The 27,997-nt window shown below is 45.4% G+C and overlaps 1 protein-coding gene across 3 annotated transcripts; it reads right to left on the bottom strand.

Annotated features, from left to right (window-relative positions):
• Window positions 1-141: 141 nt before the first annotated feature.
• On the bottom strand, window positions 142-27,960 carry NDE1 (nudE neurodevelopment protein 1). Of its 3 annotated transcripts, XM_033101998.1 has the most exons (10): window positions 27,754-27,960; window positions 26,162-26,201; window positions 17,046-17,171; window positions 15,191-15,344; window positions 10,740-10,888; window positions 5,674-5,810; window positions 4,665-4,844; window positions 3,288-3,379; window positions 2,183-2,334; window positions 142-1,371 (listed from the first exon to the last, which is right to left on the bottom strand). In XM_033101998.1, the coding sequence occupies exons 3-10, from the start codon at window positions 17,126-17,128 to the stop codon at window positions 1,278-1,280; spliced, it is 1,041 nt and encodes a 346-aa protein (XP_032957889.1). In that variant the 5' UTR covers window positions 17,129-17,171; window positions 26,162-26,201; window positions 27,754-27,960; the 3' UTR covers window positions 142-1,277. The 3 variants fall into 3 exon arrangements, with proteins under 3 accessions (XP_032957889.1, XP_032957890.1, XP_032957888.1); XM_033101999.1 differs by lacking the exons at window positions 26,162-26,201; window positions 27,754-27,960 and adding an exon at window positions 23,946-24,103 and having other exon boundaries at window positions 142-1,487; XM_033101997.1 differs by lacking the exons at window positions 26,162-26,201; window positions 27,754-27,960 and adding an exon at window positions 23,946-24,103.
• Between the last annotated feature and the right edge of the window lie 37 nt (window positions 27,961-27,997).

Raw genomic sequence — 27,997 nt, 5'->3', positions numbered from 1 at the left:
AACTGGGTTGAAAGGAAATATTTAAAAAGTAGGTGTTTTCATATTTAGTTACTTGGTTAAACAAACAAAAAATTTTTGTACCATCATACGCGCAAACACAGAACCACAAACAAAGCATTTACTGACCACCACACAAACTAGTTGGACATTAGTTTCTCTTGATTTTATTGTTCTTTTAAAAAAATAAAAGTACATCTTTGACCAATACAGGTTAGACTGTTTCCAGAGTAACCAAGCGGGCACTGATATTTGATTCTCTGTTGAATGTCAGTAGCACTTGAAAACTTCCATTTTCAAATCGAGGATATTTTGCTGGTCTTTTGGAAAAATAACTTAGTAACGAAAGTAAGGTTGTTAAGTTGCACACATACTCCTGAATTCCTGTGTTCTTTTTATTTGTGATGGAAAGCGTGAGACAGCAGTTCATGACAAGCAGAGATAAGCATTACACGGTCCATGCTGGGAATCCTGTGTTCATTTCTTCCTTGACAAGGAAGCTTCTAACAACAATCCTGGTGGTTTAACCTTATTTGGTTATTTCATTATGGCCTTGAATGAAGTCCTGTTCTTAAATGCTGCATTTCCAAGGCCACTCCACCCCGAGGATCCTCGGGGTCCGGAAGTGGAGGTCACCCCCATGCCAGGGGTGGGATTCAGGATAACTAACAGTCGGGATCGATCAAAAGAGGACACAGATTTTCCTGACCCGGTCCACACAAAATGTCCTCTGAAACTCGAGCGCACCTCTAAGAGCCTCAAGGAGAGGCAGGTTAAAGAGTGTGGGAGGTACACGACACCACAGTTGTGACACAAGGCACGAGTCTATGCTACTCTTTGCTCCTAGACATGATCTCAGTGCACCCATCCTTGCTGTGCCAGAGCCTTGCGAGGCTTTGTTCTGGAAGACGGCTCCAGCCGAGTGGGGCAGGAGTGAGCCTGAGTTGGGCTCCGATCCCACTTGTAAGGTGTCTCCGGACAAGGTATCACCTCTCAAGACCAATCAGGACTTGATTCAGCTCAAAATGACAAGGTAGCCTAAGCACCCACACCTTAGAGCCCTTTCCAGAGGGTCCGGTTTGTTCCTGTCCATTCCCAACGCGGATTATGAGACATTTCACAGGGTCAACCACCAGGGACCAGGGGCCTTAGTCATTGGCTAGTGTGACTGCTTGCTCGTATTATTCAGACTAACTTGAAACAAAAAAAGCTCATGTAAAGAGGGGAAGAAAGGTAACAACTCCCGCACAGACATCAGTGGCTTCGCTTCTGTGGGTTTCCTAAAGCAACATCTTGACTACACCCTGGGCTGATGGCAGCGATGGTGAGGACAGATTTGAAGGCGGCTTCCCAAATTCCAGGCGTTTTCCTGACCTTCAGACAGAGTAAACCAAATTAAGCGAACATTACAGCTGTTACAGATCGACTAGCATCAGGGCCCACAAAGTTATAAGAGTATCAGCAGTCTCAGTGGGTTTCAACTTTCTCGCCTGTGAAATGAAGAAAAGGACACTGGCTGTCTAGCTCTGACATTCCCAAGGCCACACAAAAAGCCCAGTCGCAGAAGACCCTCTAAAAACACCCCCTTCAAAAGGTCAGGAAGTTATGTGCGTGCTGTGGAAAATAATTCTTCATTTCTGGTCATCTGTCTGCTCTGGACCCACCAAACTTATGTGGCTTGGCGTCCAGTAAGATGGCAGCACATATTTTAAAAATTACTGTATTTGCAAGCTGCCTTCATTTTCTTCCCGCAAGAAAATAAATGGAGCCATCAGAGGTCATATATGTGTTTCCAATCCAGTGACTGGCTTTAGGAATCTAGTCTGGCTGGAATTTAGTCCCAGTTTCCTGAAGGTTCTAATGACTTAAACACATACACACACACACACACACACACACACAAACCCTCTTTTGGGGGAAGCAGAGCAGTGTCTGAAGCTCACAACCCAAAAAAGTGATTTACACAGGACATTCTCACAGCATAACCAGGAGATGGGGCTACAGAATCAGATAAAAAACCCCAAGCCTCTCCTTGGCCGTTTGCCCGAACAGAAGAGACCACCTAACTCTGTCTCAAGGAACGGGGGTGAAGGATCAAGTTCACGGACAATCCTGCAACTTTTGAAGAATGGCTCTCAGTCGGGGGTTAGAGGCTCCCACCTAGAGTGGCAGCAAAGGTACTGACCCTTTATCACCCAGAGGCACGCTGGTGCTGCTTGGCCGTCTGTCGCTGCCGTCTCTGTTCTTGCTCCCGCGCCCTGAGGTCGGGCCACTTGTTCGGTTTGGCGACTGCTCATACACGAAGTTCCGGCAGGATGCAAGTTTGGACTCCAGTGCCTGGAGAGAAATGTGCTCTCATCTCTCAAGTTAAAGCCAAGGACTCTCATCTCTCACGGGAGCCTCGATGCAGATAACAAGCTAAAACCATGATTCTTCAAGTGTGCTGTGCACTGGGACCCCAAAGCGAGGTACCAAAAGAATCGAGTGCATTCCACTCTTAGGCCCTCTGGCCGAAGGTATTAATTAGGCTGCTTCCTAGAAAATCGCTCACCCTGCCAACCAGCCCACTCTACCTGTGGGAAATATGAAATCAACTCTGGGGAGTGTTCACTCTTTTGTTCACCTTGTTAAACATGCAGAGAGAGAGAGAGAGAGGTGGGAGATTTGAACAAGTACTTGGCCTTGATGTAAAAAGACTCCATAAAAGCTGAAGGGCACTGAGACCACCCTGGGCTTCTCTAGACTCTGTGTGAAGTCGTCAAATAGAGGCCTGTTTCTATAACAGAAAATCAAACTACCAAAACCCCCAAGTTAAAACAGAAGAAATGAGTTGCAAACTCCCATTAAGTTGCAGCAATATTATTTCTCAAGCAGAGAAGAATCCTGGAATTAATATTAAAAACCCGTCAAGTTTCTCACCCTAGGCTAGCCCTTCAAGATTTTCTCTGTAACTCCCTGAGAAATTAAGATAGAGTAGGCAACTTTCAAATGTTTGTCAGTTTTTTCAAATTAAGAAAATAAGAATCACAGACACCATCTGAATTTTCCAAATTCCAGGAAAAATGGTACCGGAAAGATGTACCCAGGGATCAAAGGGGGAACTGAGTCAGGGCTCTGGCTGGGTGTTTGTCGTAACAATGCCCACAGAAGCTCCGATGAGGCTAAGGGAACTGACAGGCCCAGAGCTGCCCCTAAAACTCATGGAGTCTGTTAAAGGGGAGAGGAACTGGGAAATATCCTCAAGGACAGGCAAGCAGCCGCACCACACCCCAGGGAGGTGCCAGTCTTACCCCCACTTTCCGCAGCAGGTCTCCCACGATGTTGAGGGCTGATATCCGGGCTGCAGGCGTGAGGGGGGTCCCACCCATGGAGTCCTCCAGACCTGGGTGCGCAAAAGGACACACAGGGAACACCAATCCATGGTCACAAGTGCACGAACATGGCTAAATGCGAACCCCCAGGGATGGGCGAGAAAGCGAACGCGTCCTTTTGCTTCCCTTTGATTCTGGTGCTGCCAGTTAAGAGTCCATTTGACGACCAACCTTTCACAGCCTTACACTAACTATGTGAAATATTTATCTTTACATGTCCTTCTTTTACAACAAAATCAACACAAGCCCTCTTGAAATTCTACAAAGTCTCTATAGTTAATTCACATGAACAGCATCTGAGCCAACTACTCTACAGAACCTCTCTCCTCAGAGCAGCACCACCGTCACCGGGCGCTTGTCACAAATGCAGGATCGCTGGCCCTGCCCATACCCCAGGCTGAAGCCGAGATGCATTTCACCAAGGTGCCCAGCCGAGTCATGTGCCTGTTAAAGTGTGGACTATATTGCTCTCGACTGGGATTCTAGAAATCTCACCAGTCTCTTCCCCCCCAGGGGACAAGCTATGGGATAAGACAGTCTATGGAAATGTAAGCCCTGGAGCCAGGCTACCGGGGCTCGAATCCCAGTTCTGGCTTTCACCAGCTGGCTGACAATCTCCCCAACTCAGGGCCTCAGTCTTCTCATCCATCAAATGGGGACAGCGCCTGCATTACTTGTATCTTGGGCCTGTGTGACAATTCGGTGAGGTCATATAGGTACGCAAAGCAGTTTATGCAGAGTGATTGGCACGTACTGAGCACGTGATCACTGTCTATTATCATTTGCCATTAAGTAGCCAGATGACAGTCTCATAGTCAGTCAACAGAGGGGCTAGGGTGAAAACTTCAATATCTACTTTTCTACCACAACACACAGATTACACTGGTTTGTGTTACAGAGGGGATATACTGTCGGACCCACAAAATGCATTTTAAATTTATTTGGTTACTGAAATTTTAAATTTGGGAGAGTTCCTAGTCAACCAGAGGATTTCTGGCTCCCAACGAAGAACGGAAATGTCTGCGAATGCTGGGCCCACATCTCTTGTGGTCGGAGCAGAGCCCCCTGGAGATGGGGCTTCCATCTTCTAGAGCATCAGACTCACTGTTCCCCAGTGCCACACAACCAAGAGGCTCTCCCCACTTACCGCGACGCTCTGCACCTGTGAAGCACCCCACTCTGCTCCCTGCTGTCCAGACTGCTCCGAATTCTCTCTCACCCAGGACCCACACCAGGTTCTCCCCAGGAAAGCTTTGTGCAGCAAAGAACAGTCCTCCTGACTCCCATGCCACTTACCACGTCTGAACGTCCCCGGTGTGGTGAAGCTTGAGCTGGGTCCCCGATGAGCCACGGGAGTACACGGCACGGAGCCAGTGGCCTGCACAGCTGTGTCTGTCCTTTCAGCTTCCACTGTGCTGGGCATGGGGGTCCTGGGTTTCTCCTGCTTTTGCTGCACAGCCAATTCCTGCCGCAAATCTGGGCCAGGAAAAGGATTCAGATTAAGTCCTGGCTTTGGGTGATGGGGCGGGGGGGGGAGTGGTCCAGCAGTAGACACCGGGTCAAGGAAAAGAAGTATCAGGGCGAGAAACTCTAGCTGGAAACGCTGAATGAAGTGAAACCCACAAGACCTTGCCTGGCAGGCTTGTAAAACAACATGATTTTTGTTTTGAGTAAAAACAAAAAGGTTAAAAAAAATTTTTTTTAAACTGTGGTAGTGATACCCTAATGCTTTTATTCTTTCAACAAAATTCCAATGTGGTAAGGTATGTAGAATACTAAGTGAAAATATGCTTTCACAACAATAGTTCTATAAAAGGTACATTTGTATCTGTACTTTGTTCTTTTTAACCACCATTTAACATTACACACACACACAAAAAAAATCTCTGTAATTTATTTAACTTCGTCCTCACTGAGGGGCATGTAGGAACAACTATCTCAGAGAATACTGATTCAGTTTCAGGGTTCAAAGCCACATGTATCAGCTGCCATCAAGTCCCAAAAATAATGGGCTAGCTGGTGATTCCATCAACAGGAATTGTCTCCCCACAAAATTCTTGCGCTCCTTTGGAGCATAAAGCCAGTGGTGGGTGTAAATACCCACAAGGGGTCTTTCCAGGTGGGACATCTGACAGTTCTTAGCATGGGGTGGGGACCAAGGCTAGAGCCGGCCCGGTGTGGTTCCACGGCCTGTGTGCCCAGCAGGGTGCAGATTTTCAGCAAAGGAAACACCAGGCAATGTTTTCAGTGCAGACAGGGGACGATGCTGGTGAGAACACACCGAACAAAGCCCCAGCCCTCTGACCTCTGGCTTCATCCTTCAGACGCTGAACAGATTCTAGGAGATTCTCCTTCTCATCGAGCTCACTCTCCAGGAAGGCATTTCTCTCAATGGCTTGATTTAAGCGCTGCTCAAAGTCTTCCAGAGACATGATCGTGGCCCTGGGTAAGAGAAAAGCAAAGCTGTCCAAGAAAGCAATCGGTGATTGCTGTGCTCGCCGCCGCCCACAACCACATCAAAAGTACGACTCAATTACAGAACCACCACCCTTGAGAGCTGCCTGAAGTCTAGCTGAACAGAAATTCTATAACTAAGGACATACAGAAGAAGCCACATAAATACTGGCAGGAGGGACAGTGACGCGGAAAGGGCTGGTCCCACACCCACGTGTGGCGGTCAGAACTCAGAGGGTTATCCCGGCTGCAGAAGGTCCCAGGGCTCCCCAGCCCCGGGAACCAGTGCCACCACTTCTGGCTGTAAAAACCATCTGGGACTGCGAGGGACAAACGAAGGGACTGTGGGAGACCTAGATGTTCCTCTTGAGGGCCGGCTCATGAACTCGTTCACTCGCAAACTCACTAACTCACTTTAAGCTCCTGGGCAGGGAAAGCAGTTCAGAAAGTGCCAAGGACACACGGGGAGAAACTGAACTAATTGAGACCCTGTCCCACCCAACTGGCACACCCAACCCAGCTTTTCAACACCAGCGGCCTGCCTCGGTTCATGCTGCAGATTCTCCTCAAATCTCTCAATGGTCTGCAAACCCCAAACAAGCAGAAGCTGACCTTGGCATGCCTTGTACCTCTTCCTAAGTGGCCTGAAGCCCAGCACAAGCAGCAACTGCATTCAACTTGCATTGTCACTCCCATCAGGTGGCCTAAGCCTGTCACAAGCTGCAGCCAGTGTTGACTTAGAATACAGTTTCAAGTAAGTGGCCACAAACCTGGCACAAGTGGTAGCCAGCCTCAGCTCACATTGTGGTGCCCACCACAGAGTCCCCAAACTGGCACTAGTGGCAGCTGGCCTCAGTTCACAGCATAGCCTCTCCCAAGTGCCTCCATGCCCAGCACAAGTGGCAACCAACCACAGATCACTGTGTAGTTCCCACCAGGAGGCCCCAAGCTGGGTACACATGGCTGGCTCCAGAACATACACACTCAGTGGCCGGGTTCAGACCACACCAGAGTGCCACGCAACCAGCTCCACAAACAATGCAAAGGGCAGACGTGGGGGCAACAGAGCCCTGCTAAAGTGACCCCCACTCAGAGGGGTCAGCACCCACATAACAGTTCATCCACTGTAGTCATGACCAACCCACACAGCCAGTCAGCCTGAGGGTCAATTCTTCCCACTGACGTGTCAACAGCAACCAAGGCTCAACTACAACTGAAAGGGACACACAACCGACACAAGCAACACTCCTGGAACACCCATTTCAAGTGAACAGGGAGACTGCGCCACTGGGCCCCACAGGACAGCTACTACCTAAGGTCACTCTGCCAAGACTGGGAAAGCAGATCTACCTAATATATAGAAACAAACACAGAGAGTCAGCCAAATAAAGAGACAAAGAAACATGTCCCAAATGAAAGAATAGGGCAAAATCCAGAAAAAGAACTAAACGAAGTGGAGACAAGCAATCTACCAGAGTTCAAATCACTAGTTATAAGGATGCTCAATGAACTCAGGAAAACCACCAATGATCTGAGAACTTCAACAAAGTGATAGAAAACATAAAAAAACGAACCAGTCAGAAGTGAAGAATACAGTAACTGAAATGAAGACAACATTAGAAGGAATCACCAGTAGATCCGATGAAGTAAGGGAATGAATCAGGGATCTAGAATACAAAGTAGTGGAAAACACCCAATTGGAGCAACAAAAAGAATTTTAAAAAATGAGGATAGTTTAAGGGGCTCCTGGGACAACATCAAGCATACCAACACTCATGTCATTGGGGTACCAGAAGGAGAAGAGAGAGCAAGGGATTGAAAATCTACTTGAAGAAAAGACTGGAAACTTCCCTAGCCTGGTGATGGAAACAGACATACAGCCCAGGAAGCACTGAGAGTATCAAACAAGATGAACTCAAAGAGGCCCACACCAAGACATCATAATTAAAACACCAAAGGTTAAAGACAAAGAAAAAAATCTTAAAAGTAGCAAGAGAAAGGCAGTTAGTTATGTACAAGGAAGCCCCCATAAGATGTCAGCTGATTTTTCAACAGAAACTTTGTAGACCAGAAGGGCTTGGTAGGAAATATTCAAAGTGATGAAAAGTAAGGACCTACCACCAGCAAGGGTATCATTAAGAATCAAAGAAGAGATAATTTCCCAGACAAGAAAAAGCTAAAGGAGTTCTTCTCCAATAAACAGTATTACAAGAAATGTTAAAGGGACTTCTTTAACTGGAAAAAATAAAAAATATGAATAAGAAGATATAGGAAAAGACAAAATTTTTATTGACAATGGCAAACAGTAAAATCAGGGGATCAGAAAATTATAAAGCTAGTACAAAGGTTATAAGGCAATAGTAGGAAGACTGTGTGTAATTACAATAAATTAAGGGATACACACACACAAAAGTAAATAATGACAAAAACAAACATGGAGGAGGTGAGTAAAAATTGTAGTGACTTTAGAATGTGTTCGAACTTAAGCAACCACCAACTTAAAACAGACTGCTACAAACATGGCTTGGTATGTAGAAATCACAAACCAAAAATCTATGAGATACACAAGAAATAAAGAGAAAGGAATTCAAACACAACACTAAAGAAAGTTATCAACATACAAGAGAAGAGAGCAAGAGAATAAGGAACAGAAAGAACTACAAAGACAATGAGAAAACAATAAAATGACAATAACTATATCTACCAATAATTATTTTAAATGTAAATGAACTAAATGCTTCAATCAAAAGACAGGGTGGCTGAATGGATTAAAAAAACAAAACTCGAGCATATGCTTCCTACAAGAGACTCACTTCAGATCGAAAGACACATACAGACTGAAAGTAAAAAGACAGAAAAAGGTATTTGATGGAAATAAAAGGAAATCTGGAGTATCAATACTTATATCAGACAAAATAGACTTTAAAACAAGGGCTGTAAAGGGAGACAAAGAAGGGCATTTCATAACGATAAAGGCATCACCCAACAAGAGGATAGAACGCTCATAAACATTTATGTACTCAATATAGGAGTGCCTAAATATATAAAACAAATATTGCCAGACATAAAGGGAGATCAACAGTAATACAGGCATAGTAGGGGACTTTAACACCCTGTTGACGTCAATGAATAGGTCATCACGACAGAAAATTAACAAGGAAACTGGTCTTGTTAAATGACACATTAGAGCAGATGGACTTGATATTTTTAATACATTTCACCCAGAAGCAGCAGAATATACATTCTTTTCAAGTGCACACATAACATTTTACAGGACAGACCACATATTAGGCCACAAAGCAAGTCTCAATAAATTTAAGAAGACTGAAATCATATCAAGCATCTTCTACAATTACAATGGTGTGAAACTAGAAATCAATTTCAAGAAGAAAACTGAAAAACACACAAACATGTGGAGCATAAATAACATGCTATTAAACAATGAATAGGTTAACAATGAGATCAAGGGGAAAAAAATCCAAAAAAATCTTAAGACAATGAAAATAAAAACACAATGATCCAAAATCTATGGGATACGACCAAAGCAATTCTAAGAGGGAAATGTGTAGCAGTACAGGACTACCTCAGTAAACAAGAAAAACCTCAAATAAACAATCGAACCTTACACCTAGAGGAACTTGAAAAAGAATAAACAAAGACCAAATGAGTAGAAGGAAGGAAATGAGAAAGATCACAATGGAAATAAATGAAAGAGTCTAAAAAACACAAAATAGTAAAGATCAGTGAAACCAAGAGCTGGTTCTTTGAAAAGTCTAGCTAAATTGATAAACCTTAGCCTGACTTATCAAGAAAAAAATAGAGGGCCCAAATAAATAAAATCAGAAATGAAAGGGGAGAAGTGACAACCAACAACACAGCAATATAAAGGATTATAAGAAATACTATGAACAATTATATGCCAACAAATTGGACAAACTGGAAGAAATGGATAAATTCCTGGAAACATACAATCTTCCAAGACTGAATCAGGAAGAAACAGAAAAACTGAACAGACCAATAACTATTAACAAAATTGAATCAGTAATCTGCAAAGCTGCCAAAACCCAAATCCCTGAACCAGATGCTTCACAAGTGAATTTAACCAAACGTTCAATGAAGAATTAATATCTATCTTTCTCAAACTATTTCAAAAAAATTGAAGAGGAGGGAAGGTTCCCAACCTCATTTTACAAGGCCAGCATTACCCTGATACCAAAACCTGACAAAGACACTACAAAATAAAATAAAATTATAGGCCAATATCCCTGATAAACATAGGTGCAAAAATCCTCAACCAATATTAGCAAACTTAATTTATATCTAAACTTTAAGAGAAGTAACCTTTTATTTCCTTGTTTCACAAATAAAGCTGGCTGTGCTATATCTAAATTTTAACAAGTGTTTTCTTAAATAAATAAATAAAATAAAAAGCCTGACTCAGACTAGTTATTCAATAAATGTTAGTGACTACTGTGTTAGGATTCCATTAAACAACAGGATATGTCTAAGAAATACTGTTCTTTGAATGCGCTTCTTTCCTTCTTACCTTAGGGCCTTATTTATTTAGCACGTGCTTAGCCTTCTGCCTGGAATGTTCTCACCTCACATGCTCCCTCTGGATAGTGCCTGTGCACCCCTTGGTCAATGCACCCCTATGTGGCGTTCCTTTGGGAAGCCGTGCCTGACATTCCGCCCCCAACAGCCAAATTCAGCCATCCTGTCACACACCCCATGGCACCCTGGACTTGCAGCACTTACTGCTGTCATAGTGAGAATGTAAGATCCCTAAGGACACTGGCTTGGTTTCACTCACTGCTGAAGTCTCTAAATTCAACACCTTGCCCGGGGGACCCAGGCGCTGGGGGCAAAAAGCAGAGACAAGAGGCTCCAAGACCTGTTTTCTACTCCTCCACCTACCGTTTCGCTCTTTCCAAGTCATCGTTTGCTTGCTCCAGCTCTCGGATGTATTTCTGCAGCTGATCTTTAATTGCCTTTGTCTGGGCAAGGTCATCCTCCAAGGCAGAGATCTGCCGGTAGCCTTCAGAATGCTGCGTCTCAAACTTCTCCTGAAGGACAAAATGGACCGTGAGCGACCCCCTGAAGCCTTCTGACAAGCTGTTTATCTCCCTTCCCTGTCATCTGCTAGTGCTCCTGAAACATACACTGTCCTGCTGGAGTGGCCACCTGCTGTTCTGAGCCACCGAGTACCATTCCTCCCCCTCCCCAAAGCCCAGCAGCACCCTGACTTCCTGAAGGGTTTATATCTGTTATTATAGGGCCCTCGGGAGACCAGTCCTCCCAGCACACTGAAGCTCCTCCCAGCCGCCTGCCACAGGCAGGCACAAGCCTAAACTCAGTCTGTAGAAGCTTCTCTCCACAGCTGTGGACTCTTAAGCAAGTGACGGGGGGCAGGACCAGGGAGCTGTCGTGTCCTGAATGCTTCCTGCCTCCCAGGCCCTAAGCGTCTTGTACCTTGCCCTGCGCCCCCTGCACATTTGGTCCTTGCAGCCTCTGGGTGTCAAGAAGCCCCCAACTATCTTCAACCATCATTTTGCTCAAGGAGTCCACAGCCATTGAAAGCCACATAAACCTCTCCACGCCTCATCCACGGCGGAAACACAACCCCGCGTCACAGGACATCCGTGGGTTACAGAGAACATCAGGAATCACGATGGCTTTGGCTGTATGTGCCTCACAAGAGCAGGACATCGTGTACTTAGTTTAACACCTGTTCTGACCTCGTGATCCAGGACACTGCCCTGAAGCCTCGGGGAGTTAGAAGGCACTTCTGGACCTCTGGCGGAGGGAAGGAAGGAAGGAAAGGAACAAAGAGGGGGGGAACCTGCTATGAATTATGAAAGAAAGCTTAGTCTGATCTGGCTAGTGTTTTCCAAGGCAAGGAATAGCCCCGATGGCGTCTCAATCATCTGTGTCGCCCAATTGCAGCAGCTAACATTTATCATGTGCACCCTGTGCCAGCCTCTGCTCAGTACACTACTTATATTGCCTCATTCAGAGATGTGGGGACTGAGGCTGTTACTTAGTTAGCCAAAGTCAACTGGTAGCAAATGACTGAGCCTAGATTCAACCCAAGCCACCTGGACACAGGCTCTTACAACAACCATGCTAAACTGCCCTCAAACATTTCAATCCAGGTCACGTACTTGCTGCGCACGTGCTCACTTGTGCTCTCTCTCTCTCTCTCTCTCTCTCTCTCTCTCACACTCACACACACAAAATTCTGCTCCCGCTCCTCTTTCAAATTACTTTCCCTCACCAAGCACCCTGACTACCTTTCCTTCATCTGCACATATGAAAAAAAACACGCTCACTTCCCACAGGAAAGGCCCAAGGTCTAATTAGAAAGTTTTAAAAAAAAACAGGCAAATGCTTTCCTTTCCTTTACTCAGTCGAGTAAACAAAGCTGTTGCTAGAAACAGTCTGGATGCACTGGGGAGAGTGACGTAATGGTGTGTAGGCCAGAGGCGTGGGGAGCCGCTGTGAAGAGGAATGACCACAGAACGAGCAAATTATTTACAGGGTGCGTCCAGGGAGGGCACAGCCTCAGGCTCTTGGTCCCCTCTGATTCTCCGTTTCCTGGCTGTGAGCAGGGGAAGCATCTCCACTCAGACAAACAGGGGCAGCCAGGCCCCCAGCACAGCGATTTCCCAGGCGAGGCTCTGATGACCTCACGCCTTTTAGGTACGTGCATCTCCAGATAAAACAGGACAGTAAGGAGTCGTAGGTCATTAACCTACATTCAAATGCAGGTTCTCAGAGGATGCAGCTGACTTCTCCCCCAGCATACCCATCCAAAGGGTGTCCTTTGAACTCGTGGACATGAAAAGCTGTTGCTGAAATGTTACGCTTCCATTTGGGGCTAATGATAATATGCTGTCAGCTGACGGAGGCATCAATAGACGCTCTGTTTGATCCCTTCCAGGCTTTCTTATTCAACCGGCGATGAATAGGCCAGTTGTCAAGAAGTCTGACTCAGTTGAATACATTTCTCTTAGGTGACAAGCATGGGCTGGTGGCACTTCTTTATTACGAAGTATTTCTATTTCTTCCCTTGCTCTAAGCTGACTCTCACGTGGCTGTAAGGAAATTCTTTCGCAGGTTCTAGGGCTCAGTTTTGAAGCAGTTACTTACTTGGTAATTGCTTGCTACTTATTCACCATCCATGAGGGCCTCTTTCGCTCTGCAAACCAGCGTCCACGCCACTCATCTTCCTTCCACACAGCTTCCCACCCCCGAGTCCCCTTCCACGTAAGACCTATGATAGTTCCTCGGTGCCTATGGCAGGCGTCAGATGCTAATGTCTGCAGGGGCCAGGCTGTTAACAAAATGAGTGAAGTGGGCGAGGCTTAGGGATAAAGCAAGTGACACTCATCTCTCCACGTCAGAGATGGGGGCAGTCACTGAGACTGGGGCAAACTGGAGAGTGCTTGCTCTAAGCAACCACTACTCAGCTTCTTGCTGGTTTGGAAGAATGCAGGCCTGGTGTGTCGGGGCTGCCAGTTCTTAAAGGAAGTCGGAAATCCAGCTTGTGACCCCCTCACAACTTTGAATGTTGATATTAAATATTTTAAAAATAGGCAGAAGAAGGTGGGGAGAATAAAAATATTTTTAAAACACTAAAGATGTAAACTTCACTATCAAAAGAATAAACTGTAAACAAACCCTTGACTCCAGTTCCTAACAGCACGCGGAAGTATTTAGAGGGAAGTGTATCGATGTCTGCAGTTCACTTTGAAATGCACGAAAACATGACAGACTGATGGATAGTAATAAAAAGCCAGTCAGGCAAAGGTTATTGGCAGAGCCTCGGTGGTGGATATACAGATGTTCACTGGAAAATTCTTTCAACCTTGCTGTGTGCTTGAAAACTTTCACGATGAAATGCTGGCTGAAAACCACCAAAGGCTGAGCAAACAGCGTCTACAGGCCAGACTGATCTGTAGATGGCCGCTTTGGGCTCTGTGGCCTACAACAGAAAAGCCTGAGCTCCACTGCTCAGCTTCAGGATTTTGGGGTTTTTCCTCTGCCCCTCCCCACCCCTCAATCCCCAATCCATGTGTTGGCCCCCACTTTACCCCATGTGCCAATAAAGCCAGGACTCCCAAGGTCCACTTGACACTCATTCTTGCCTGTACCGATAGCAGGTCCAGATGGACTCTTAGTCAAGCCCTGTGCACCAAGCTGCTGGCCACACCCCCCTCAGCTGCAAACACCAGCCCAAGTCCCTCTGGCGCCTCGAGGACACTGTTTCCAACCCATGTAGAGCCTCCTCTCAGGAGATCTCACCATCACACTACGTAACGACATCTTTTCCCTAAGTGCTTCCTGGTGTTAGGTTTGTCTGGCCCACGAAGCTTCCAGGGGGGCGAGGGGCATGTCTCCTCCCATCACATGTTAGCCCCGGTCACACACTGCAGGGCCTTGGCTCTTTCCTGCAGCAGCTCCTCAAAATTTACATTGGGAGCTTTATTGGAAAAAAAATAAAGATACGCAGACATGCCGGGGCCCTACCCAGACTTACTGAGAACAGAAACCTCGGAGCGGGGCTGGGCCTGGGCCTGTCTGATGTTTACGAAGCTGGCCAGGTGATCTTCCTGGCAGCGAGGGCTGAGAGCCAGTCTGTGGGGCACAGTTATACTTAGTGCCCCACACTGAGGCTGCTGAGCCGTACAGAACGTCCAAACGCAGGCCTGACCCTTTCGAGCAGATACCTGGTAACGTCTACAGATATTATGGGTTGTCACAACCTGGGGCAGGGGGCGCAGCTGGCATCTAATAGGTGGGGGCCGGTGAAACATCCTAAATGCACAACTCAGGCCCTACACCAGAATTACCAGGCCTCAAACGTGGACAGTGCCCAGGTGCCCTAGATGGCACTGTCCAACAGAACTTTCTCCAATGATGGAAGCATCGTGCAACCCCTCTGCCCAACAATGAGACCCACTAGACATATGGCATCTGAGCACTTCGAGTATGGCCAGTATGACTGAGAAGCCGAATTTATTTTATGTTAATTAATTTCAATAGCCACTTGTGGCTAAGGGCTATCATACTGGACAGCATAACCTTGGACCTTATAATTTAACGATCAGCAATTCTAGTGACACTTCTTATGCTAAAACTGTCTCCTTTCACATGCTCTATGAGATCACAGACAAGCCAAGAATGGCCCCGGGGTCACGTGTGTGACTTGCTTCTCACAGAACTCCTCCCATTGGGACATAAAGAGTTCAACCACATCCACCCAGGGCCACAGCCCCTCACTCTGCAGGGCTCCCTTGCCCAGTCACACATGCCACCCTGGAAGCCTCTCACCACCTGCACGCATTTCCTTTCACTCCATTCACCTTGATGGTTTCTAGCTCCATGCGAAGGCGGTTATTTTCTGACAGGAGGTCCCTGTTCCTGGTTTCAATTTGTTGCAGCTGTGTTTCCAATTCAGCTTCATATTCTCGGCTTCCCTCCTGGAATTCTCGGAGCTCCTCTTGTGTATTCTCTGCCCTACGGCAGAATTCCCGGATGTCAGAAAATAATTTATTAAGCACTTACACATTGTTGTGTGTTATACATGGGTCAGCTCTTTATTCAACTATTTTTTGAGACAGAAACTATCATTAGCCTCATTTTACAGATGAGACGAAGTTTAGACAAGATGAGTGACTTGTCTCAAGGTCACACAAGAAGTCAGAAACAGAGCTTGGACCTGAACCCAGGAGTGCCTGACTCCAAAGCCATTTCTTAACCGATTCACTCTTCAATCATTCATTCAATATATAGCTTTTCAGCCCAACATGTAGTAACTATACTTTGAATTGTGCATCCTCTGCAGATTTGTTTATAAGCAGAAATGTTGACTTATTACACCACTATACTGGGTTTGTCAAGGAGACAAAAACCATGACCACAGAAGACACACACAACTTTAACATAAACAGAAGCTGGTACAGGTTTTGCTTACTCTGATTCAGTCATCAATTCAACTGGAGATTGCAGCCAAGAAATCAAGAGAGGGCTGAGACGCAGAAGGACAGCAATGGAAGAACTAGAAGGACCATCACGCGCCCAGATGTGTCACGGGAGACCAAGGCTGAGATCACCCACACCCTTGTCCTCCCCATTACTGCGTATGGATGCGAGAGCAGAAGAGGGAAGAAGGCTGACAGGAAAAAAACAGACTCATTTGAAATATGGTTTTGGAGGAGGGCTCTCTGGATGGAACCCTGGACCTCCAGAAAGACGGACAAGTGGGACTTAGAGCAAGTTAAGCTTGAAATATGGCTGGCAGCAAAAATGAGAAAACTGAAACTGTCCTATTTTGGACACATCAGAAGGCGGCAGGGTTCTTTGGAAAAGACAATAATGCTGGGAAAATGGAAGGCAGCAGGAAAAGAGGAAGACAGAATATGAGATGGGCGGAGTCCATAAAAGAAGCCACACGCAAGAGTCTTGAGGAGCTGAGCAGGGCAGTGAGGAGGGACATTGTAGACGTCACTCACGCATAGGGTCGCCAGGAGTCAGAGCCGACTCAATGACATGTAACACACACACATAATGTGTCCCTACGCCATCCCAAACACCCAATACTAGCTTCTCAATCCTTAAAATGCAAGGGACATTTTTTTAAAATATCAGCCTGAGTTATCTTTAAGTCAAACTAAGAATAAAGAAATTAGAGGGACTGGAATAAGACCTCCACATGGAGATGGTAAGAGTCCACGAAAAATAAAAGAAACAATGCTGAACACACACATTCTCTTTCTTCCCCTTTCCCCCGCCATACGTGCACTGAAACATTGGTTTCATATTTTAAAATCTGCAACAACCCATTTTGCTAGGCACAGGGAGAAGTTCTTCCCCCCACCAGAAGCACTGACCTGATATGGCATCCGGGAAGTAATAAAACCCTTCCAGGAAATAAGATGGGAAGTAGCAGTTTTCTTAGGACCATCAGCTTTGAAGTTCAAATTCTAGCTCTGCTACTGAGTGTCTGTGTGACCTTGGTGGGCAAGCTACTTGCCTTCACTGAGGCTGTTTCCTCATTTGTAAAATGGGGTGATGAGGATTTCTTCAGGGACAGACACTTGAAGATTTAAATGAGAAAATGTATGCAAAGCCCTCACCGTGTTTGTCACATAATATGCCCACAATAAATGCTGCCATCATTATGAAAACAAAAAGCAGCGTGGCCTTCAAAGAACTGACCTTTGCTTGTAGGTCATAGCCAGATCTTTCCAATAGTTAGCTTCTTCTTCCTCAGAGCTGAAAGTCTTGCCCGAGTCCTCCATTGTGAACACGGGGGACGTGGTCACTCTTCTTGTGACATGGCGTCTAGGAGAGAAGGTTTTAAAATTATTACCCACATCTGGTTAAAGAGCTGATCTGTAATGGGAAAAAAAAATTCCTAACTTTATGTTGGATTATATGATGAAACATAGCCAAAAAAGTAAAACTAAACCCAGACAAAATATACCCTACCTGCATGTTATAGTCTATGGATAGATAAAACTACCAGGATTTGCTGATTTATTACAGTAGAGGGTAGGAATAAGGCAAAAATGGAAGTGAGGACATCTCCTGGGGTTCTAGCTTGGGCAACTGGGGGCCACCACCATCCCCATCACCAGAGATGCAGAATATCAGAAGTCTTTAAGGCAAAGGGATAATGAACCCAGGCTGGGTCATTTTCAGTTTGACACGCCTGTGACACATCTACATGCGAAATGGAATCTGAAACTCAGGGCTGAAGTCTGGGCTAATGATACAAATTTAAGGGTCATAAGTTTGTAGCTACTTCTCCCCTTTTTCTTAAGACAGAAACACTGGAGTATCTAATAAGGGCTATTTATGAAACTCTGAGGAATGCTTGTGTTTGAAAAGTGGACAAGAAAGAAACTGTCATCGAAGGAGCAAGAGGAGATGAGAACCAGGAAGCGTGAGCTGTCCTGGGAGTAGATGGTTTCAAGGGGTGAAAAGGGAACGTTCCACAGTATCCATGATGCAATACAGAAGCCGGGAAGATCAGGACTGGAAAATACCTACGAGACTTAGCGAAATGTTGGTCACTGGTGATGTGAGCAAGAATAGTTTCATCACAGTGGAGGAAGGAGGAGAAATAAACCGGGTGGAGGAGTAAGTGGGAGGTGAGGATGAGGAAGTCCATAGGATTTTGGAGAACTGAGTGTGCCAAGAAAATTCGACAGTAGCTAGAAGGGAGTGGAGGATAGAACCTTGGCTCTGAGGACCTTTAGATATCTAGAGCAGAAGTTAGGGAACAAACTGTATTAACAGTTGTCACTTTATAGACTCTGCTGATAGAGCCTGTCGATGTCATAGCTTATTTTCTGAATTTATTTAAGGCTCTGAGCTTGTCAAAGGTCATTAGGAATCCAAATGAGATGTCTCCAAGGTCCCGTCCTTCCTTCAAGGAAGCTCAGTCTGCTGTGTATCCTTGGGGACGAAAGAATGAATGCAACCCCTCACTTTGGAAGACGTAACCAACAAGTTGTATTTTGGGCTAAAAACACAAATCATTTGGCTTGAGATGTTAGATTGACATGGACACAATCACCAACTTCTAGATCGCTGGAGGAAATTGAACAATTGTACTTATATTCGAGCACAGTACTCACTGATAACTCTCTATTTGCCAGTACCTGTACGCACACCTTCTCTACCTAGCTTCTCTCCCTTTCCCAATTCACAGAAAACGTCATGTTCCCTCCCACTCATCCACTTCTGGGGAAGTTTCCCTGAAAGCTTGATCTAGGCAGAGAAGCTGGATAGAGTAGAAAACTGTTAATGTTGCTGATTTTTTCCAATCCAGGATTCTTTCTTCTATCTTTCTGTAACAGCACCCCAATATTCCCTTAGGGAAACTGACCCTACACTCATTCCATGGACTTGACATCAACTTCTGCATCTGGGAGAAGGCACACAACTATTCAAGCCTCCAGTATCAGTAACTGGCTCAGAGGTGGACTTAATCCAAGCAGAGCCAATGACAGGGGTGGGCCTAACCCAAGCTGAGCCAATGACAGGGGTGGACCCAACCCAAGCTGAGCCAATGACAGGGGTGGACCTAACCCAAGCTGAGCCAATGACAGGGGTGGACCTAACCCAAGCTGAGACAAAAAGTGCCCAAGTCCAGGTCTTTTCAAGAGCTATCAAGAAAGAAACTCTTGGGGGGCCGGCCAGCCCCCAAAACTGATTTCTTACCACCCTTGCTCTGAGAAACTTCTGAATCTGAGTCACTGGCAGGAAATGAGTGAATAAATGCTTTGTTGGGAAAAAAAAAAGACAGAAAAGAAAGAAACTCTCTGGAGGTGTTAACTAACCTTAATGTGGTAATCATTTCACAATATATATACACACCAAGCCATCACGGGGTACATCTTAAACTTACACAGTGTTATATGTCAATTATACCTCCATAACCCTGGGAAGGAAAAGAAAGGAACACTCTCTTCCCACTAGGGTTCCTAAGATGGTAGGAGGTAAGCCCAGAGCTGCCAGCAGTCATCTTTGTATCACGAGAGAGGAGACTGCCTGAAAATGAAGCCAAAACAGAGGAAAATAGGACCAAGAGGTCCTGATGGTATTGTTAACACCTGGACCCAGTTGTAGCTGATTTATGGTCGTGAGAGATAATCAACTCCCTTTCTCAGCTGGATTTCTGCCACAAGAGAGTTCTAATTAACTTATGGGGGTGATAGACCTTGTTTGCTGAAAGTAAAAAGGACAGAGTGTAAATAACAGTAATTAACATGGCAAGAAGTACCGTAAACCTGGGTCTGATACCCCCGCTCCAGCCACAAGCTCCGATGAGCCCACATCTCACCTCACAGGCAGTCACCAAACCAACGGCAAGAGCCCAGAGCTCACCCAGCTGTGAGTCCTGTGCAGCCATTAATTCTGAACACATCACGCACGCCTCACCTCAGGGCCTTTGCACTCGCTACTTCTGCCTGGAATGCTTTTCCCTCAGATCTCTTCCCAGAAGGTTTCCTTCTTGCCATTCAGATCTCAGCTGAAAGGTCTTCCTGGGGGAGACTTTATCTGAATATCCCACGTTAGTCCCCCTCCAGCCCTTCACTGTCATAGTAACCCTCGTTTCATTTCATCAGTTTATGAGTTGAGTTTATCTTCCCTCACTGGAATGTCAGTTGTTGAGCATGGGGACCTTTTCCATCTTTTATATCACCAGTGCGTAGAACAGTTTCTAGCATGTACCAGACACTCAGTAAGTGCTTGTGGAAAGAATACACAAAGGGGAAGACAGGCATGGGCCTCAGGCTGGAAGGGGATGCAAGGTTAAGGAAAGGCAAGAAGCAAGAGACCCTTTGAAGGCTAGTTTCTAACTTACATCTGTAAACCCCTACGCCACTTACCAGGGTGGGGAAAACCTCTCTCCCTCAGCACCTGAGTGGCCTCTCCTTAATGGGACGGGGCTGGGGGAGAGGACGCCATGCTGGAAATGGGCCCCTCTCCAGGTTCACATAAGGGGCATCTGATACATTTACTGGAGTTTAGTAACTGTCATCTTGCACTCTTAGGAGTTTTAGAAGAAGTCTTAAAACACTGATATCATGGCCAATGAGGCTTAAAACTTAATCCTCAGCAAAGAAATTAATTTGAGATGTTTTAGGAGGCGCTTCTATTGCAGGAGAGGCTCTGATTACAACCCCGCTGATAGGAAGGATCTCGTTTGGGGCTTCAGGGACTGGGGAGAAACTAAGCAGAGACCTGAGCTTATCTCACAGGCTGGACAATCTCTGACTCCTTAAACTAAATGGCAAAAAACGACAGGCCTGGCATTTCAACCTAAACTCCCTGCATTTTAAAAACAATCCTCAGGGAAGAGAAAAAATAGACTCCAAGCTAAGAGGGAAGCAGTAACAGCTAAACTTCACGATGTTATGACACAGCAATCTTACAAGTGTAGGATTCCTCTGCCATGTGAAAAGTTCTAGTGTGCGTCGTCCTGCTACAAAAAAGCAGATAAAATGACTTGCGAAGGTTCCCTTCTTCCAACATTATCTACTGAATTTAATCCTCACCTTCTGTTTGCTGTGTGCTGGGCATTTAATAAGTTATTTTCAAATAACTTTATCTCCTTCAAGCCATTCAACTGTAAGAGTAAGCAAGACAATCACTCGGTTTCTTAGAAGCGGAAGCTGGAGCAGACACACTGTATGCCTTGGCCATTTCTAGTAGGTGCAAATGAGCAGCAGATCCAAACCAGACCCAACTGCAAGGGTGGGGGTGAGGGGGTCTTTAAATTCAAGTTCAAGGTCTCCCTGGGATTGCAAACAGACTGATTAGAGGTCAAATTCACTCGCTTCATTGGCCCACAGTCTTTTAACAGGCACTGAGACAGACAGGTGTTAATGCTTGGTTACAGTATATACAATTGTGTACCCACCATCTTAAAAACCAAGACTGCATGCATTTATTTCATCTGCACTACAGGCATTCAGTCTCCTAACTTGTGTTCTCAATACACCATCATGCCATCATGCCCCAGCATTGTGGGCAGATTTAATGAGCATCTCAACTGTATATGCCACAGCATATATGCCAAGTGGTTCAAAAAGTATCCGTTTTCTATTCTGCATAACTTAGATCTACTACTCCTACAAAAATGTATTTCACCAAGTGTTTTTTTTTTTTTTTTCTGGCATGTCCTCCATGGTTAAACTTAGAAAAGTCTGAAAACACACACCTTTGATTTCAAAACTAGAAAAAAAAACAAAGCAATCTCTCTTGGCTTCCCCGAGTGAAGAAAGGCAAGGCCTGATGGTCAGGCGCAATACACACCTAGAAACCCTCAGGAATTAACTCACCACCCTTCTCCACCCCAACCCCAATCCTTCCCAATCAAAACAAATGGAAGAGCTGAAGGGAAAGGGAGGGAGAGAAAAAAGGTGCCAAATGCCGGCATGTGCTCCAACAGCTTCTATGTTATGGCGCAGCCTTTGCATTTTGCAGAGATGACATCACTGGGGCAAAATCAGTCAAGAGTCAGCAAGTCTGGCTTCTGTGTTTGTGCTTTCAAAGTCCGCACTGATCTACCTACAGAACTACTTGGACAGGCATGCAAGAACAGACGCTCAAGGGTGTACACCATCATTCACTGATGTGGAAACTGGAAACTTAACTGTCCACAGAGGACTGATTGGAAAACTATGCAGTTGTTAAGAAGAATTGCATGTATTAATACTGAAGAAAGTTCATGATATGTTACGAAAGCACACCATTTTTATTTACAAATGCATCTCCCTCTCTGTGCATAAAAGGATCTGAAAAGATGTACCAGAAGAACCTGGGTAAAGCAGGCAGTGAGGTGAGAACTTGTACCTGACACTATTATATACACTGATTTTTTTACAGTAAGCACACATTACTTTTGAAATTTTAAAATGCTTAAACTTGGACAAAAGCATAGAATAACTGTTGTTCCAGGATAATTTTATTCTACTGTACCGAGAGGCCAGGGACAGAGTTTTTCTTCCTGTGGTTCCCCTGTCCTCTATCCCTTTCCAAACATTTCTGAACAGCTACTAAGTGCCAGGCACAACTGGGAGAAGCAGATAGAAAGCACCTTACATCAGTACTGGCTGTAAACAATACTAGCAGGTGACACCAATGTTCTGTACCCAGGTGCACTCATATTAGGAAATTATCTTTGTAAGGAAAGGATGTGTAATATCTCTGGGCTCACGTGTTCTAAAGCAAAAGAACACAGTTTGGAAACAAAAATAGCATCTGAACGTGGAATAAGCCAAGTTAAGAAACTGTTCTCCAAAATGGGATAAAATATATGATACCAGCCAGAGGCCCCCAAGACTTTAGGGACATAGATCACCTGGATCTAATCCTATACAAAAGCCACTAACAGGAAAGATGTAAGTTTCAAAACTGATTGAATACCAGTATGTGTGCTGGGGGAGAGAGGAGGTGGTGTGTGTGGTGTGTGTGTGTGTGTGTGTGTGTGTGTGTGTGTGTTAGTTAACAAGTGGCTCTGGGAATCACGGGGATTCAATCCCTCTTCAAAGCACCCTACCCATATCCTAAAATGCCATCTTCTCCTAGAACATACAGACAAAACTAATACCGAAAATGATAAATCTCTGTTCAGCACACGCTGCAAAGGCCATTTCTTCAGACTTTAAGTTAAAATGGGCCTTGGGCTAAAAGGCACAACCTGTACAAACCCTGGAGAAAGAAATCAAGGAAGCTAAGACCCTCAGGAGGCAGAGAACCTGGACGGACTGGAGGTCATTTATTAATAGCTTCCACCAAATCGGTGTCCAGGGGATGGCAGGGGTTTCCCATGACCTCAGAGAGGCAGGCAAGCCCAGCCACCGCATTCAAGCTGTAGAATAAGCGTTTTCATCCTTTATCCAATCCGTCCCCAAAGTGCTGTCAGGGGAAATCTGAGCCGTCCTGCAGCAGAGATCTGAGAAAAGCGGAGGGAAGGGTACGGTTCCAAACACGCTCCCGAAGGGAGGGAGTTGCCGGGAGGAAGGAGGTTTTTGGAAAATGGCCTGCACTGAGGGTGAAAGCAGGGTGGGGAAGTGGGCGACGAGGGCCAGGAGGAATGAAGGGGTGATGGGGGCAGCAGGAGGAAAGTGCGTGGCGGGGACTTGAGGAGGGGCAGAAAACAGGGCAAGAGAATAGGGGACTCAAGGCCAGTCTGGGGTGGGCGGGAATAGGTAGGCAGAGCAGCCTTTCTGCGGGGACTGGGGACAGCGGGGGTGTGTGTGTGGGGGAACAGAAAGACCCAGGAAGTCAAGGAAGGAGGGGAGGGCAGCGCGCGAGAGAAAGTTGGCAATGACGAAGTGCCGGACGAGAGAAACAAAAATAGGAAGGCACGAAGTTAGGAAGGGAGGCTCCAGAGAAGCGGGATTTTCGAGCCCAGCGTGCAGGACCGGAGGAGACCCGGTGGCCGGGAAGAGACGCGCAAGCAGGGTCCCTGTACAGCGACGGCCGAGGGTCCCGAGAGCGCTGCGAGCGCCCGACCGGGGCAGAAGAGTTTGCCCGGGGCGGTGGCGATCCCTGGGCTGCTCCCACCCCCGGCGGCGGCTGCAGCTCCGCACTTACCCGGGCTCGGCGGACGAGGACAGGCGACGGCGGCAGAAGCTGTGGCGGCCGGGGGCGGCGCGGATCGGACCTCGGGCCACCGCCCCCGCCCTTAAGCTCGCGGCCTGCGCCGCTCATTGGCGGCCGCACCACGGGACCGCATCCGCCTCGGCCAATTAGCGCCGAGCAGCGCCTTTTGGAAACTTTTTCCAGGGCCAGGGCCGGGCGCGGCCACGCGGCGGGCCAGCGGCGAGTTGGAGCCAAGGATCCTCTGGCTGCCGGGTGGGGGCCTGGCTGGCCTTGGTGGATGCTGGCTGCGCCCGGGACACCCGAGGAACGGGGTTGGACTTGCGGGCCAACGCACTTCAAGAAAATACGACTTCCTCCTTGGCACAGATAGCATGTCCCCCAAATCAGAAAAGACAAAGATCCAGGTCTGCTTAGGCTAAGCCAATACCTCACGTTCTTCCCTCTCCTTTGCACCCACAATAAAAATTTCAAAATTACTATCTTCTTCAAAGGCCTCAAAACTTAGTGTATAAGAGTTTGGTTTCGAGCCTGGCTTTGAATCCTGGCTCTGCCCCTTTCTAGCTGTGTGATCTTGGGCAAGTTCCTCTCTGTGACTTAGTTTCCTCATTTATAAAAGGGGGTTCGTGGTAGGATTATGCAGAGGAGAAATGAGTTAACTTGGCATTTGTAAAACAGTGCCTGACCCATAGTTAGGTAATTACGTATTTGTTAAGTGATCGTGATTTTTTTAATTGATTATATATCAGGCACAATGCTAACCTCTTGACATGGCTTTTCTCATTTAATTCTCACAGCAATCTTAAATGTTCACCAAGCATTTATTGAGCGTTCATGCTTATAACAAAATAAATGTCAGACAAGATGCCTGTCCTCAAAGAGCTTACAGTATTAACACAGAAACGCACTAAACCAGCAAACAAAAAGTTAAAACGATTTTCAGACTTCAATAAGTGCTATGAATAAAAGCAAGGTCCTGTGTTAGAAAGGGGCTGGGGAGGAGTCACTTCAGAGAAAATAGTCAGGGAAGGCCACTCTAGGAAATGACAACAGAGCTGAGACCAAAATGATGAGAACCACAGGAAAGCACTTTTATTGTCCTCATTTGAAAGCAGAGAAAACTAAGGTGCGGGAAGTTGAATGCATTGCCCAAGGTCTTATTTCTTAAATCAGGCTTTAAAGCTGGGTCGGCTTGAGTTCTCCACACGTGTTCTTCAGCACTTAACCTCGACACACAGGGATCTCAGCTACTCAGGATTTCAACCATACTCAGAATCCCTGCTGCCTCCCTGCCAAGATTAAGAATGACTTTTCTCTAATTCTACTTTGACTCTTTGCTAGTTCCTGAAGCTCAAAGACGCAAAAGGGAACCACCACCTACATCAACAGTTTTAAGGAAAGTACCCAAATGTCTTTCGGGAAACTTCCATCCGGGTCCCAGATACTAAACACTAATAAATCATTTGTATTCTCTTGACATTTTTGCTTTTATGCTTTCTTTCACTCCCGAATTTTATTGACCCTCACCATCCTGGGAGGTTTCTGGACCGGGAATTATCACCCAAGTTTACAGATGAACTGAAGCACGAATTGATGAGGTACCAGTCCTGACTAAATGACACAAGTCATTGAAACTAGTTGGTTTTTCAATTTCATTTTCCATTTGAAAAAGGGGAGAGGACATTGAAATGATTGTCGTTAAAATATTCTTCAGGAATAGGAGTTTAGGTAAATATCATTAGGTAAAACCTTAAAAACGAATGGGAAATTTTGGTACTTGAACACATTATCCTCTCTTTATTCAATTTAGTTTCCTTGTAGCATTCAGGTATGAATGAGCAAAGCTCGGTTTCTCTTAAATCCTTCTTTCATAACTTATCATTTCAAGACATTAAATCTAACCTAACATAGACAGAAGTTAATCGGGGAGAAACTCCTTTGGTGGCAGCCAGATTAATTTAGGAGCTGAATTGAATGTAAAGTAGCTGCTTAAACAGCACAAAAATCAATCTACATCCTGGTTTCATAAATATGAAGATTATAATTTGGATAAGGAAAATACTGAAACTTACTCTTACTCTCTGAGAAAAGAGTTTGCCCAGCAAAGAAATAGGAACAAGATTAACAGAGGCTATGCTTAAGAAAATATATCTTAAAAAGGTTAAAGCACTCTTTCATAAAGATCAAATTGTATTTTGATTCATAATTACCTGCTTCCAAGGGCTAGTGTACTCTGCTCAGGCTAGTTTTCTACAAAAAAAAAAAAAAAATTGCATTTCTTTAAAAATTATTTGTAATTTAGACTTTTCGTTTGCTTTCCATTTTGTATGATTGATTCATTTTCATTTACTGCATTTAACCTGTTGAGACCAGGCACAGCTCTGGACTTGAAAGAATGCCAAGCAAACTCAAACAAAATGTGTTTGCTCTTTCTTTATTAATGTTTTGTGGCTAAACCCTCTTTTTAAAAAAGCAATGAAAAAACCCACAATTATTTTGTTTCCTTTTTTATATTTTTAGTTACTGTGGTCTATGTTCAGAGATACTCCACTAGAAAAAAAAAAGAGAAAGAAAAACACCCCTAAAGAGAAGCACATTGGTTTGGTACTTTGGAAAAAAAAAAAAAACGCAAGAAACAGGGTTGCTTTTCCATCTGTTCTAATTCCCACTTGGAAAATCCTCCCCACACACAGATCCAATGAAGATTTACTCAGAAGTAATAAATACCTAAGCAAGCAGATGATGTGTGTGTACTTGTCATCTGCGTACTGGAAAATGTAATTCAATCACAAAGGATTCTTCAGCTACGTGTTTGATCTTGCCCTCCACAACACCTCTACAAGGATGTCTATAGGGATGGATTAGCTTCCCCTGAAATTCACCCCACTTACTGCAAATTGCCTGATGAAATTGCCTCACACTGCAGACTGCAGGGGGAAAAAAGTTCTTTGGGCCATCTCTAGTTGCTGACTCTTTGGCAAAGTGAACCTGTTTCTTGTCAAACTTCAGAAGTAAACTTTTCCATAGTATTCAGATAGCACATCCTAAACTATGTCTAGATTCACAGGTAGCTCTATATGCTTTGTTTGTCTCCTAATTTGCAACAGGAAATAGTGAGCAGCTGGCAGTTTCACAAATGATAATTGTGCCTAGTGAGTTAAAAAAAAAATTGTTGTGTATTTTCTTAATTTTAGGTAAAAGTAGATTGTGAGGCAAAGAAAAACAAAACAAAACAAAACCCAAACGTGGCATATCTATCCACCTAAAATAAAAGCTGTGCTTGGCTTCACAAGGCTTTTTCAATTATTAAGGTCTCCTTTCTGCTCGCCCAACCTGTCACTAGAAAAGTTGTGTTCTTTTTTAAGGAGCTTTGGAGCAGGGCTTTTAAAAATTAGTTTATCTTACAAAAGACACGAGGACCTCTTAATTGTCGGTGACAACATCCAGCCTCGTCTTAGTTCTCCCACTTTATCTTTGCCAGCTGGGTCGTAACTATGCGAGAAACCCTGAGGGCCGGAAGGACCTGGCGGTCAGCTCAGTTGGCAGTTTTTTTTTTCTCCACTCGCCACTAGGTTGCACTAGATTAAGGATGGTGTGGAAAACATGCGTCATTTAATTAAAAAAAAAAAAAGAATCACGTGACAAGATGTGTGTGTGTGTGTGTGTGTGTGTGTGTGTGTGTGTGTGACAGAGAGAGAGACAGAGAGACAGACAGAGAGAGGAGAAAGGCAAAACGATGGTTTTTCATCGACATCCCGTTTAAGTCGCTTTCCCTCAAAAGATCGAAAGAACTGAATTGTACCAAATCCTGGTTGGCAGGTTTTTCCCCGGGTTCCACCTCACAAGCTCCCGAATTCTCCGCTTTCAGGTTCCTTTCCACTCCACAACTATAAGCCAGGAGGAAGACCTTCTTAAACTTGGGGGTTCTGCCAAAAAAGCCGGGGTCGCCCCCCGGGAAGGTCCCTATTTAGGGGTTTATCGGGAGGGGACTGAGCCTGACGAGGCTGCAGGGCCGCGAGGCCCCGCCCCCCCCGGGTTCCCAGCAC

This window comes from Rhinolophus ferrumequinum, assembly GCF_004115265.2.
Source record: "Rhinolophus ferrumequinum isolate MPI-CBG mRhiFer1 chromosome 15 unlocalized genomic scaffold, mRhiFer1_v1.p scaffold_54_arrow_ctg1_1, whole genome shotgun sequence".
Classification (NCBI taxonomy): Eukaryota; Metazoa; Chordata; class Mammalia; order Chiroptera; family Rhinolophidae; genus Rhinolophus; species Rhinolophus ferrumequinum.
The sequence above is the reverse complement of the archived record's forward strand: the minus strand, read 5'-3'. Positions and strand labels throughout refer to the sequence as shown.

Excerpts from the sequence above, each read along its gene's own strand:
- NDE1 (XM_033101998.1), bottom strand. The coding sequence starts at position 17,128 with ATGGAGGACTCGGGCAAGACTTTCAGCTCTGAGGAAGAAGAAGCTAAC. Across the intron at positions 10,889-15,190 it reads TGGAGCTAGAAACCATCAAG|GAGAAGTTTGAGACGCAGCA; the intron begins GTGAATGGAGTG and ends TTTGTCCTTCAG. Across the intron at positions 1,372-2,182 it reads GTGCCTCTGGGTGATAAAGG|GTCAGGAAAACGCCTGGAAT; the intron begins GTCAGTACCTTT and ends CTCTGTCTGAAG.